A 13,933-nucleotide genomic window follows, 5' to 3' on the forward strand; every position below is an offset into this window, starting at 1 on the left:
TGGCAAGGCTTTAGAGAGACATTGGCTACGATTCGTCTTAATCTAATTATATGTTGTGCTTTCAAATACTATATTAATAAAAATAATGTCTTGAAATAATTTGTATTTGCCTTGCTTACAGCTAAACGTGTTTTGAGAAATTTTCCAAATATAATGTATAGTTCACGGTCCGCTCTCCGTGTTTATTGTCGTCCGCACAACAGATGTATGTGCGAAGTAACCAGTGAACAGTGAGCTAAGCAAAATGGCATGCCAATTCGTATAGGGAAAATAATGTTCTGCCAGAATGTTAAGCAGGCTAAGCAATTTAGCTAAGTATATAGTAAACATATTCTGCTGGAATGCTTAGCTCGAAGAGAAGTCTAGCGGGGCATTCCAAAATATGCTGTAACAAATGCTTTGTTAGAAGGCTCAGCTGGCTTGACAATCTTTTAGTGCATTCCTAAATATAGTGTAAAAATACTCTGCTTGAATGCTTAACTGGCTAAGAAAGCTAGTTGGGCATTTTTAAATATAGTATAAAATTGACCTGCTGAAATGCCGAGCTGGCAGAGCAATCTAGCGGGACATTCTTAAATATAGTGTAATAAATTTTCTGCCGCAATGCCGAACTTGCAGTGCAATCTAGTGGGGCATTCCTTAAAAAAATGTAAAAATGCTCAGCTGGAATGCTCAGCTGGCATAGCAATCTAGCAGAGCATGTTTAAATATACAGTCATTAATGCTCTGCAGAAATACAGAGCCGGCAAAGCAATCTTGCACGGCAACTTGAAATATAGTGTAATAAATGTTCTGCTGGAATGCTCAGCTGGCTATGCAATCTAGCGGAACATTCCTGAAATTAGTGTAAAAATGCTCTGCTAGGATGCTCGGCTGGCAGAGCAATCTAGCAGAGCATTCTGAAATATAGGGTAAAAGATGCTCTGCTTGAGTGTTCAAATGCTCTTAGCAAATTATGCACACATTATGTCAAGGCCACTCATAATAAAACCAGGATGGTAGATGGACTGATTGGTGGACTCATTGTGAGTAAGATCCGTTTCATTACACAAGTAAAAATGTAACTGATTTGTCGTCGCGTCCTTCTACCAACCTCCAACTTTGGTCAAGTCAAATTCCCGCTGATGAGTGTACAAACACCGGACCCGCAAACGTGCAAGTATTCTGGCCCTTATGATAAATTTCAGCGACATCTATATATATAACAAATATGCGTTATCACTTTGCAAAATGAGTGCAGGACTTCTCAATATACTGATGTTTTTACATTTTATAATTTTACCGTGGAAATTTTCTTCTGAAATACATGTGCGTAATGCAGAATCAAAAACATATATTTGTGTACGCAGTATCTGGATTTTTTTAGAGAGTATGCAGTATCATAATGTCTTTTTCCTGTAAGTAATTCGTTTTAAGACATTATTCGTTCAAAGGAAAAATACCAAAGAATGAAAATATATTTGTGAAATAGATTTTACAATAAACTAACTTCCAGTTGTGTGAAACTTTTAGTTTAATCGAAAATTTCTCAATTTCTGTAACATTTCAACGCCGGGTGTACGCACTATCCAGAATCAAAATCGCATTCAACGCTAAATACTGACGAGAAAGGGAAGACTTATGTCCAGGCATTTGGAATATTAAAACTAGAAGTAAGGACATCTTTTTTGCAAAAGAAATTAAATTCAAATATATTCTGATTGCTTTACATGACTCGTTTTTAGTTCAAATACCGGTGGAAAAAGTGTTCGCGGTATCAGAATTTTGAGGATGCGCGCGCATTGTATGACCCCCTTGTATTAGAAATATACTTGTCAACTACTCGCAGCATAAATTACTATTTGTTTACATGTTTAGTTTCTTAGCGTAGGTTAGACCGAAATACCGCATCCGTTCTGTGTATTCTTATTTTTGTGTTTGAGGTCCTTATCCGAAGACTGACGGAAGGGGCCGAAACGTTACCATTGTACGAAATCCTCGCATACTTCATATCCATATTCTAAACCCCCGTATACTTCACCACACGTGACGAATCTTCTCAGATAGATTACAGAACGTGCAAATACAACATATGACTTCTACGTAGCGGCGAGTCTTTGGAACCCCATCCCTAAAAGAAACAAGCAAGCACAAACAAACAGAAATGAAAATATAAAGAATTAAACTATAAATAATAGAAAAAATGGAATAGGCCTGTCTGAACATCAGTGCTTGTCACTTCTAAAATTTAGTAACTTGATTTTGAAAATTTTAATAGAAATAACACTTAGCATTCACACATATTTGAAAATGGTAACGGGTGAAGATGTCAGTCATGTTTTTGAGCTGGAGACATTTTCTTTGCATGATAATGAGCGGGAAACGGCAGGTGTGTAAGTTATTCAGGCCTACATCAGGTATTTTCAATGGTTTTAATATAGGCGCCAATCGTAGTAAATTCGTGAACGCGCGTATATTTTACTACACACTGTGACATGATTATGGTTATTTATATAATATCCATTCAGATTGACATTTGACTGTAACAGAAATAATGTTTTGAAGTTAATGTGAATGAGTTGTTCACATTTTTATGCGTACAGCATAGTACAATATAGTTAAAGTCTTTTAAAAGAGTAACAGTAGATCAGCGTTGAAATACGGTCTTTAAAAGGGGTTAAATAACAGGATAAACCCGTCGGCATAGTGGAGCGGTCTCTTGTTGCAGGTTTTATTTTAATGTTATCTTCGTTTACTTTTGGAAATTTATCATAAGCCTGAACTCTTATTATAACATGAAAATCGTGATAACATTTTCCAACTTCTGGCAAATAGACGTCTTTGTGGATTTCAAAAGATAGAGCTATATTTATTTTAGAAAACTTTTTTGTTTACTGCCTGTGTTCCATTTCAGGTCTTACTAGAGAAATACAAGATATTTTGTTTCTTGCATTAAGTGTGCTTGTTACAAAAATAGGACTTGAAAGTACACGCTGACATAATTTTCATTTTCGGAAAATACTTATCAATGATATAAACATCTGCCTAAATTATAAAAAAATCAAAGCTATATTACTATACTTTTATTTATCTTGTACACGAATTGAAATTTCCAAAAAAAAAATTGTTAAATGAAATGAACAATTGTGTTTACTGTTCAATCCTACTTGAATCTTTAAATATGCTTTTTTCCGAGGAAAGTTGTACTTTTTTTAATTTTGGGATTTATATGTGTTTACTTATGTTTCGAACTGTGAAGAAATTCTATATTGTGTTCAAGTTATTCCAATTAGGCTACCCTTGACAAACGAATTTCAAAGAAACAAACACTCAGTATATAAGCGGTAACAATTTAATATTTTAATTTGTAGAACATGCCATTTACATATCATATCATATATCATATACAAACAAAACTATATAATATATTGTGTATGTACATACATTTTATTATCTGCCCTATAATAAAACAAGATATTTCTATTCACATCTGCTCGTTACAATGCAGTGTTATAATATTATTATCTTTAATACTTTCGTTTATCATATTTGCACATTTGCATTTAAAGGCGCAGATTGCCTCTGAAACTATTAAAATTCTCTTCCTCATGAGCAAATAACATTTACATTGTGGTTTTTGAGCATGTTAGAGGCTTATAACCTGAAAAATGTTGTACCAAATGTGAAATAAAAGTAGCAAAATGGAAACAACGTAGTACTTTGACTTCCATACAAAGTAATAAATCACTGTTATAATAATTCACAGAAAGTAACAGAAGGAAAATACGATTCAGGTGAGTGACCAATTGTACAAACTATAACAAATTTTGAGAAAAGTAATAAGGCATATCTGGGGCATAAAGGACCTTTAAATTAAACATTTTTTGCAGAGATTCCATTAACAAATTGTGTTATCAACTTGCCTCAACAACCTATATCGGGGCCCCATAATTATGTACAGTAGTGTCTCTTTGCATTTTTTTATGCTTTTAGCACCACGCCATTTAAGTCCATCGAAATGTTCCTTGTTGACTGCCCTGCCCTTCTTATGAAACATTTATCTGCTTGTTACATAATGATATTTAAACCTTTAATCAATCTTTAGCATATATATATTATACGTCCGTTTTTTGAGCAACACTAGTTAATACGAAAATATCCTTAAGCACAAAACATAGAAATATACAAAGTTTAATGAGCAATATGTAATAAAAATACGCCCTGAACAAATGTTAGAAAAAAATATCGACCATTCCATACAATGTTGCAATTTTTTAAACATCTATTTAGAGTTTTTAATGCAATATGTTGCATCACAAATTGCATAATCAATGTTGCAATTTTTAAACATTTATTAAGAATTTTCTTTAATTCAATTATAAAAATATAGATCTAGACCACAGACGAGATATTCACGAACTTTAACATCTTCTATAAAGATTATAAAAATACTCTTTTTGATGAACTTGCATCAAGGAATAAATACATAATTAACAAAAAGATACACACACATATATATAGTAAATGAGATCTTTTACTTTTCTAGTTAAAATAGTCTGCCATTTTTATAACAATATTTTACATATTTTGCATATTATTTTACAAAATAATTAATCAGTTTATGAATATTTATAAAGATGAATGCATTTATAAATGAAGAATATATAAATGAATGACTTCATAAATGAATGACTATGAATTTTGGCCGTTGAGCAATAACACTCCCCCCCCCCCCCCCAACTCAAATTTCAATAAGACCAAAAACATGAGTCCATGGGTCTAAGGACAAAGAATGTGATGATACGGTCATAGAAAATGATTCCCCTTGACGTACATCTACGACCTTCTGAAAATTCAAGGATATCGCAAAGGAGTTCGGGAAACCAATGCAGGTCTGTTTGACATGAGCTATGATTCTCTTGTATCCGTCTCTGTTTTTAAATATCCTATATTCAAAAACCCTGAAAAATAAAAATATCTCGACGTAAGAATAGTTACAAGATATACAGATTATCAAGTTATTTCAAAGTATTACCATTTCATTAACCTTTCACCTCATATAGACGTGTTTTGGCGGCTTTACCCCCCCCCCCCCACCCCACCTTGAGGCTTCAAACAGTGAAAAAAATGCCCTATTTAGGCCCCAAACACTTTTTCGTTTGAGAATTTTTTTTTTTTTAAGTGAGCACTTTTTCAGCCCAACCCCCTATCAAAAAGGTACATCAAGGGGCCAAGAACATTTTGGACATGTGACAGGCTAAAAATGGCCTCAGGTCGATCTTAAGGTAACGTGTAACCAACGCTGAAAAGCCTTTTACTCTATCTCAATCCATTGAAAAGTTGCAGCACTTTGAAATCAGTTTGATAAAAAAACAATGCAAAATAGTGATTTTTGGCGTTGTCATGGTAACAGGAAATTTACGATAGAGCATGCTGTTATAGAGGCTTGGCCCAGTCAAGATTTGTGCCAAGTTTCATAAGTATTAAAGCATTCTTCATAGTTTCATAGCAGTTTCAACTATTAACCCATTACACGATATAACACGCCTTGTATCGCCTTTTTCACCCCACCCTTTTTGTTGTCTCAAATGGTGAAAAAATGCCTTATTTAGGCCACCAGCACTTGTTTTTGTTTTGAGAAATGCGACCACTTTTTCGGCGCGCCCCGTTATCTAAAGGATACATCAGGGGGATGTGCCCCCTTCTGTTTGGGTGGTTTGAAGGGGGCGGCAACTCCCTTATAGCCAAGAAAACTTTGGATTTGTGAGAGGCTAAAAATGACCCCAGATCAATCATAAGGTAATGTGTAACCAACGTTGAAAAGCCTTTGCCTCTAACTCAATCAACTGAGAAGTTGCAGCACTTAAAAATCAATTGTGATTGAAAAAAATAACGCAAAATAGTGATTTTTTAGCAATTGTGTTGTCCCCTCGATGCCATGGTAACAGCAAATTTAAGACTGAGCACGTTGGTACAAAGTCAATGGAGCAGTCAACATTTGTGCCAAGTTTGATTAGTATTGAAGCAGTTTTTTTTTATAGTTTTATAGCAATTTGAACTTGTAACGGGAGACTTTTCAATGAAAACAGCCATTTTTCACAAAATGCTCATGAAGTAATGGGTAAACAGGTGGCTTTTCAATGAAAACGGCCATTTTTTCACAATATGCTCATGCTGTAAAAGGTTAATGAATGATTGAATTAATCAATTAATTAATCCAGTCATTAATAAATTAATTTATTTATTTATTTTATAGTAATACCAACAGTAAATTAAGTTTATTGCCCCTCTATCGATTTTCGAGTTGACTGGGGTTTATAGATAAATATACCTTTGGTAATGATTATAAGCTATGTACAATTAATTTATAGTCATCAAAGTACACTGCTCAGTTTTAATTGATACTCACTCGCCATCCGTGCAATTATTTTTCTTGAACTGTATATTTGTGTACAAATAATATGTTCCTCCACTTTGAACGTGCAACCCGTTGTTGTTTGTGGAAAAGATGTCACCATTTGTTATATCTTCTTGCCATTCAATAGCATTGGATTTTGCTACAATGATAAGAACAATATTTTATTCAGAATCCATGCTATTCGCTATCAGTTTCTCTACTTGTTATAGGGTTTGTAAGCGAACAGCATGAATCCTGATCAGACTGCGCGGATGCGCAGGCTGGTCTGGATCCATGCTGGTCGCAAACCTATTACGTTGGTTTTGTCATGACGCGGCTCATTTTATGAAACGATAGGTCTAGATGAAAATATTAACCTATATTTTTTATTTAAGAGATAATAAACAATGTAAGTCTCAGCAGTTTTTATTGGCTATTTAACACCAGCTTGACCATAGGATCAATTTTGAGAAATATTAAGATGGGCATATTACCTAAAATATATCTACATAAAGCGATAAAATGAAATTGCTGCATTTTTTTTTTGGGGGGGGGGGGGGGGGGGGGGATTAAATGCCGAACATGTTAGTTTTCGGAAAAAAAATCGGGCAGTTTTAATTTTTCGAAATCCAGTGGAATTTTTCCAAATCCGATTAATATATATACATGTATAATATAGAAATAAACTGCAGGTCATAACGATTACTAAATTTAAATTCTGATTGAATTAAAAAAAAGATGTGTATGTAGTCTATAGTATATGCCATTATGTCTTTTCAATCTGTCAATTCACGGATCCATTAATTACTTTATTTGCATTTTTCAGTGTTATGTCAGTAGCATTGACTTTTAATTTGATCAAATGTCGTAAAGTATCATTTTTGCCATGTTTTAATACTAGATAAATTAGCTTTGCAACAGGGTACGCTCTTTCTATGCTAACTTTTTGTACGAAGTTTTAGTAACACCAACATTGTTTGAGTCATTTTGTGACTCTCCAGGTTTTCTGAACAGGTGCCCCTTCCGGCCTAAGCGGGAACCTGAGTCGGGGTTTTTTTGTAATAGGGTTCTCGTTTGTGCCTGAAATAATGTCCAGAGGCACGTCTGGGGTCTTCTTGTACAAAAAAGCTTGAAAGTTATCATATCACCATTAATTTAAGATTTTATCAATAAAACACATATATCTTTTATTCTAATTGAAAATAAAATGCCTAAAGTAGTAGTATAAAAACAAAATACCTGTCCCTTTTAGTTGCATAGAAGAACGTTTCTGGCTTAGCAATTGATTCAATAGGTTGTTATTCAGGGCAACACGGTTTTGCAAAATTGTTCTCCCAAAAATATCTGGCGGCGATGTTGAAGTAATGTTTCCCTCTGACTTATTGCCGTTATGTTGAAGTCGAATAACTTCATCTTCCAACTTAAAAATCCCTAGAATAAGCATAATTGATCATTAGCTGCTGGATGTATGGTGGCTGATTTGTGCCATGTCGTATTTCGCTCTGCTTGGCGACAGGCGGAAAACACAAAAATACGACATGTGTTATTCGCCTTGCCCTCCGCTGAGCTAAAATACGACGATTCACAAATCAGCCACCATATGGATGCGCTATTTATTACTAGTTCATACTTTGAAAATGTATGATATAAATAAAAGAAATCGCACACGTCTTTTTGTTTGATTTTCCGACTTAATATCGTTGTATAGTTTTTCGAACGTGATAATCTTATGACTTACTGTTGCCAAGGTCTTGAATATCCTTGAAGTATGATTGCAATTTCTGTGAAACAAATAAAAAATAGTTTAGTTTCACACAGACTTAGAATATAATTAATATTGAAATCATTTTGTTTACTTTCAAAACATATTTGAAGCATTGCAATTAATTTAGAACAGATATCAGTCATAAAATCAAATTATTCTGTACATAAATCTAGAAATCTGAAAAGATAATTAATATGTTAATAAACTTAACATGAACTACCTCTGTAAATGTGTCTTTGAACGTTGTGAAGTCATCAAATACATTCTCCTGACAACATTCCAATTCGTCTGGGTCACCAAAACCTTTCCTATCGTATGAATTTCTTCCTTTTGCCTGACACTTATCACAGAAAATGTGTTTTCGTATTATTCCTTTAGCTATTTGTGAACGAAGTTCCCTGAACATAAAGTTTTTAAAGGCCTCTTCCATCGCCATGGTCGATAATGTACCGGAGGATTTATCATTCGTATCTGGACTGTTTCCCATTTTAAACGAAACCAAAATAACTGGCAGAACAGAAATGACACAAATGATCAACACGATGCATAGAAACGCTAGAATTATGAACATTTTTCTTAAATTCTTGTAGTTTTTCTTGAGTTTTATAATTTCATCGCACTCAGACCTGAAGAGTCTTCTACATTCTTCTCGTATCAAGTCATCTCCTAGCAACGGTGCACGTTCGTGTGCATTTGCAAAAAGACCCCTGACTAAAAATTTCCGAAATGTGCCTTTGGGAAAAAGATTTTCCCCCCATTTTTAAAAATTTCAATTTTGACTTTTAACAACACGTTTTTTCTGCCCCTGTAAACCCCATGAAATTTTCGCCTACGGCGGCATCCCGATATCCTGCCCCCTTGCAAAAAGGGGATGCTTTTGGATTTTTTGGCGGGTGGCGGAAGGACGGGCGCCAAACCCGAAAAAATGGACACCCTCCCCTCTGTTCGGTACTCCGGGAAAAAATTTTTTGTGTTCGAATCCCCCTCTTTTTGTATAAAAAATTTAGCATGTCCTCCTTTGAAACTTTCTAATAGCAAGTCTAAATCACTGTGTTGTTTTTGTTGTTGTTGTTGTTGTTGATGATGATGTGCAAATCTAGCACTAATAATTATACGGAGCATATAAGATTTTAATGTGTTTATTTTTTTGTAAGATATATAGAACTTTCATAAACTAAAAAAACGAACAACTGTAATTTCCTTCTAATAGACAGATTCTGGCAAACTTCTCTCTCCCGCTCACTACAACGTATGATAAGTAAACCCTGCAAGAATGTAAGTATAGAAAAAATTAGCATCGCTTGACCTAGATTTTTTGAAAGTGAAACTATAAATTACTATTGCCCGGTACATTTTTCTGTTTCCGCAGTAATTTATATGAGTGAAGAAAAAAGAAATTGAACATTTTTAGGAAAATTATGTAAATAAGTATGCGGATATTTTTCTGTTTCCCCAGTTATATTAATGATAGATAAAAAGATAGTAACTGAATATTTTGGACACACTCATATAAATAAATATGAAATATCATACAAGAGATATTATACATATTGTTTTTAGTCCACAGCATTATATATTTAAATGACACGAATATTCGTGTGTAATCTTGATACAAACTGCACACTATAGTTTGTGTTCATTAAAATATAATATAATATTAGATCAGATAAATTCGAGCCATAAAAAACACACGCACAAGCCAACGGAATGATTTCTACAAATTGTGTACTAACAGTGTAAATGAATGCATTTAGTTTGATTTTCGGAAATAAACGATTTAATACCCTTTGTAGTTTATCTCATTGGTTAAGCAATAGAAAGAGCACCGAAACACGAGGCTATCTGATTTGTACGAGGGGGCGTAGCCCCCGAGTATTAATCAGATTGCCGAGTGTTTTGGTGTTCTTTCTCTTTTGTATCATAGTCAAACATAAAAGCACGTTCCCTGTTGTCACAATATGAAACCCCGGCAAAAATGAACCAATGAACGAACATCTGAATATGACATTTCTATCGCTTTCCTTTTTTTCTGCCGTCACAGTATGTAAACCCCAGCAAAAATGAGCCAATCAATGGGCTAGCTCTGGAGTGCAGGTAACTAATACCCGCACTCCAGTTAACGCATTGTGCATGTATATGTATACGATTTAACCCTGACACATTTTCAACAGATAGGTCTCCAAACTATGATACAACAAAATGATATAATTTAATGAGCCGCGTCATGACAAAACCAACATAGTGTGTTTGCGACCAGCATGGATCCAGACAAGCTTTCGCATCCGCACAGTCTGATCAGGATCCATGTTGTTCGCTATCAGTTTCTCTACTCGCAATAGGGTTTGAAAGCGAACAGCATGGATCCTGATCAGACTGTGCGGATGCGCAGGCTAGTCCGGATCTATGCTGGTCGCAATGACACTATGTTGGTTTTGTCATGACACGGCTCAAATTAAATACTTCAATATGATAATCGATTGATAGAAGCCTCCGATTTACCAAGCTTCAACATAGACATCAATTTAGGTATAATATTCAATTTAGTCTATTCAATTTATCCGGCAAACACATTTAACAGTAACATGCATTTATAAATATTTTAGATTTGTCATAAATTCATATTTTTTCGCCAAAAAAAGCAAACTGTATAAATAACAACATTTGCATTAAGAGATTGAAATGAAAAGCTGTTGCGAATGTCGATTAAAATAGTTTATTTCTTGCGTCAAGGTTAGCAAGCTAAATGTAGAATTTATATATAAGCTTTAGATCTATATTGCTGTCAGCTGTGCCCTGTAATATTGATTACCGTCCAGTTGTTTTTTATACGATTATGTATGTTACGTGTTGTCTTAATATTTGCAGGGCAAAACTGTATCTTAATTTAATTTTAAGACAAATTTTCAGTACTAAAAAGCGTAACCATTTAATTTGCTTGCAAGATAACGAGTGGCATATTTAGCATAAATGACGTACATTCTTTCCGTTTACTCTCAGTTATGATATTCATTAAATTTTACGATTATATATCCCCCACATTAGCATGACAGAATTCTAATATAATAGCAATCATCAGATTGATTAGTTAGTTTTCTTGCATTGAAATTTGAGCCGCGTCATGACAAAACCAACATAATGCGTTTGCGACCAGCATGGATCCAGACCAGCCTGCGCATCCGCGCAGTCTGATCAGGATCCATGTTGTTCGCTTACAAACCCTATAACAAGTAGAGAAACTATTAGCGAACAGCATGGATCTTGGTCAGACTGCGCGGATGCGCAGGCTGGTCTGGATCCATGCTGGTCGCAGACCCATTATGTTAGTTTTCTTGCATTGCAATATGTACCGTAGCCTTACTGGGATTATTCAGGACGTGTACGTATTATATGGGCACGTAGTAGATTACACATGCTTTCTGTAAAGGTATAACGTATACACGTGATGACAATTAATGTAGTTGACAACACGTTCACCAATCAAAACGTGTGCATATACCATCTACTACGTTCGCATGCAGTCTGCTAGCACTTGCAAATGAAATACTGACACGTGCGCATGCGCACGTGATAATAAAATATTTCAAATTTCCCATTTATACCTATAAGTATAATATCAAAAATGAGTTTAAAATGCGCACAAAGTAAAATTTGGATATAAAAAAAATTGAAATTAATTAAAGCAAGGTCACAAATGCATTTTCCGAAAATCCAGCATTTATTATTAAAAAGTATGTGAAAGCTTTTTTTTTCAAATGTCAATAAAAATAGGAAAAAACTTAAACTTCTTGACTTGCAATAAGCGCTCAGTTTAGTATGATAATGATGCAGTCTACTTTGTGATGGAAATAGTATAAACAATGACAAACCAAAACAAAACATGACACACTTACCTTGATTATTAACTCCGGAATAAGCGCGCGCAAAAAATTAATATGATACATAAAATTGTTACTATCATATTTCGTTACGCTTGTATTATTTTCTTTAGACATATATTCATTTTTAGAAAAGCACATAACCTATTTAGCTGGTTTATAATGCGTTTAATTTTGTTATCTACATACTATTATGTAGAGGTAAACCAGGGTCATGATCAGGTAAAGCAGGAAGTATATTGAATGTAAATCGATGTAATAAAAAATATTTGCCTTAAATCACTCTTTAATCAAATATTGTACTGTAATGGTTTCTTGAAATTGATTAACTGTGTGATTGACCTTATTCCGTGAATATATGTATACAAGCCTATTGAACATGTTTTTATTAGTTCTCAAGGTCAATTATATCAAAATTTGCAAACATTATTCTGAATTCAAAATGCTTTACAGCAGTCCCGGCGAAAAATATGCTATTGATTTTGAATAGCTTTGCTCCGGAATTAAAAATATTTTTCCCTAACTTATCCGGGGGTACAAACTATTACAGTAACAGCTTCGAAAGTAAGCGCAATAGGTTGACTTTGTAGCTGTGCCCAGTAGTGCAACGTTAATCTATAACAGTAAAGAAGAATTCTATTCATTTATCTATTTATTTTATTCATTTATTATTATTATTATTATTATTATTATTATTATTATCAACATCATATCATTTTATATTATTAATAGTATTATTATTATTATTATTATTATTATTATTATTATTATTATTATTATTATTATTATTATTATTATTATTATATTATTATTATTATTATTATTATTATTATTATTTGTACCGGGAGATAAGCTTGAAAAAAAATAACACAAAAAACAGGCACATTTGCGGGTTCCATATATTAAGTCAAAAGTTGCAAAAACGCAAATTTTAGATAAACAAATATGCACCCCTAAGTTTTCTGCATTTCATCATGCACGGGCACACGTGCTGAAAGTAGTAACCTTGATAACAGGGTAAATCTATATACAAAAGGTAGCATGAAGTCCAGTCACTGTTGTAAAAATGTAAGAGTCTATGTTCTCAGTAGCAAGATATCTTGTTTCGTACAATTAACGAGATTAATTAATCTTATTATGATTTTCAATTCGTTGAATTAAAAACATTCAAACTTTTCTTGTTTATATCAATCAAGGGATTTAGAATACAATTTTATGTACAAGTTAGAGTTTATAAAAAGCATTTACAATATTAAATGGTAAAGAATGGTTCGACCACTTTAATGAAGTAAATGCTTACTACTGAACACTAATAACCAATTTATTGAGTGCAATTATTTTTTTTTATAAAACTGTCGATTTTTACTGGACTGATTTACCAACGTTTATGTGTTACCATTCATTAGAAATACTGCATATATTTAGATAAGAAAATAATTTCAAACATTAAAAATAAATAATACTTTAAAATATTCTTTATGTTTGCTTTAGATCAGCTGACATAGCACTTTTTAATTTTGCATATTTTACAATATACATAGCTGCTAATAAAAAAAAAAAGTGTAACTGTTTATACCACAAAGCTAAAAAAATGTTAATACGATAACAAGACTAGAAGATGTCCTTGACATATTTGTACTTTCAGTTTCACAGGATCTAGGTTAATTGTACCATGTGTTACGAAGTACTTACATATTTTTCAGACTCCAGCATTTTTTCCCACTCGCTAGCTAAAATATAAGGCGGGAAACATGTCAAATAACATATCAAAGCATAAGCACGAGTATTATTGTACATTTAATAGTTAAAAGTAAATGCCCCTTGTTAAGAGAGTAATAAGTAAAATTATGGATTGATATCAGTTAAAAGGGTATATCAACTACATCTTATGATTTTTTTTAGACAATATAAAATCGG

General features: G+C 33.3%; 1 protein-coding gene across 1 annotated transcript; it reads right to left on the reverse strand.

Annotated features, from left to right (window-relative positions):
* Nucleotides 1–4,304: 4,304 nt before the first annotated feature.
* LOC132735540 (uncharacterized) lies at nucleotides 4,305–8,828 on the reverse strand. Its single transcript, XM_060722496.1, has 5 exons — nucleotides 8,362–8,828; nucleotides 8,115–8,157; nucleotides 7,616–7,807; nucleotides 6,389–6,536; nucleotides 4,305–4,940 (listed from the first exon to the last, which is right to left on the reverse strand). The coding sequence occupies exons 1-5, from the start codon at nucleotides 8,710–8,712 to the stop codon at nucleotides 4,721–4,723; spliced, it is 954 nt and encodes a 317-aa protein (XP_060578479.1). The 5' UTR covers nucleotides 8,713–8,828; the 3' UTR covers nucleotides 4,305–4,720.
* Between the last annotated feature and the right edge of the window lie 5,105 nt (nucleotides 8,829–13,933).

The sequence above is a fragment of the Ruditapes philippinarum genome, unplaced genomic scaffold (genome assembly GCF_026571515.1).
Source record: "Ruditapes philippinarum isolate M1 unplaced genomic scaffold, ASM2657151v2 ctg2352_1_1_1_1, whole genome shotgun sequence".
Taxonomy (NCBI): domain Eukaryota; kingdom Metazoa; phylum Mollusca; class Bivalvia; order Venerida; family Veneridae; genus Ruditapes; species Ruditapes philippinarum.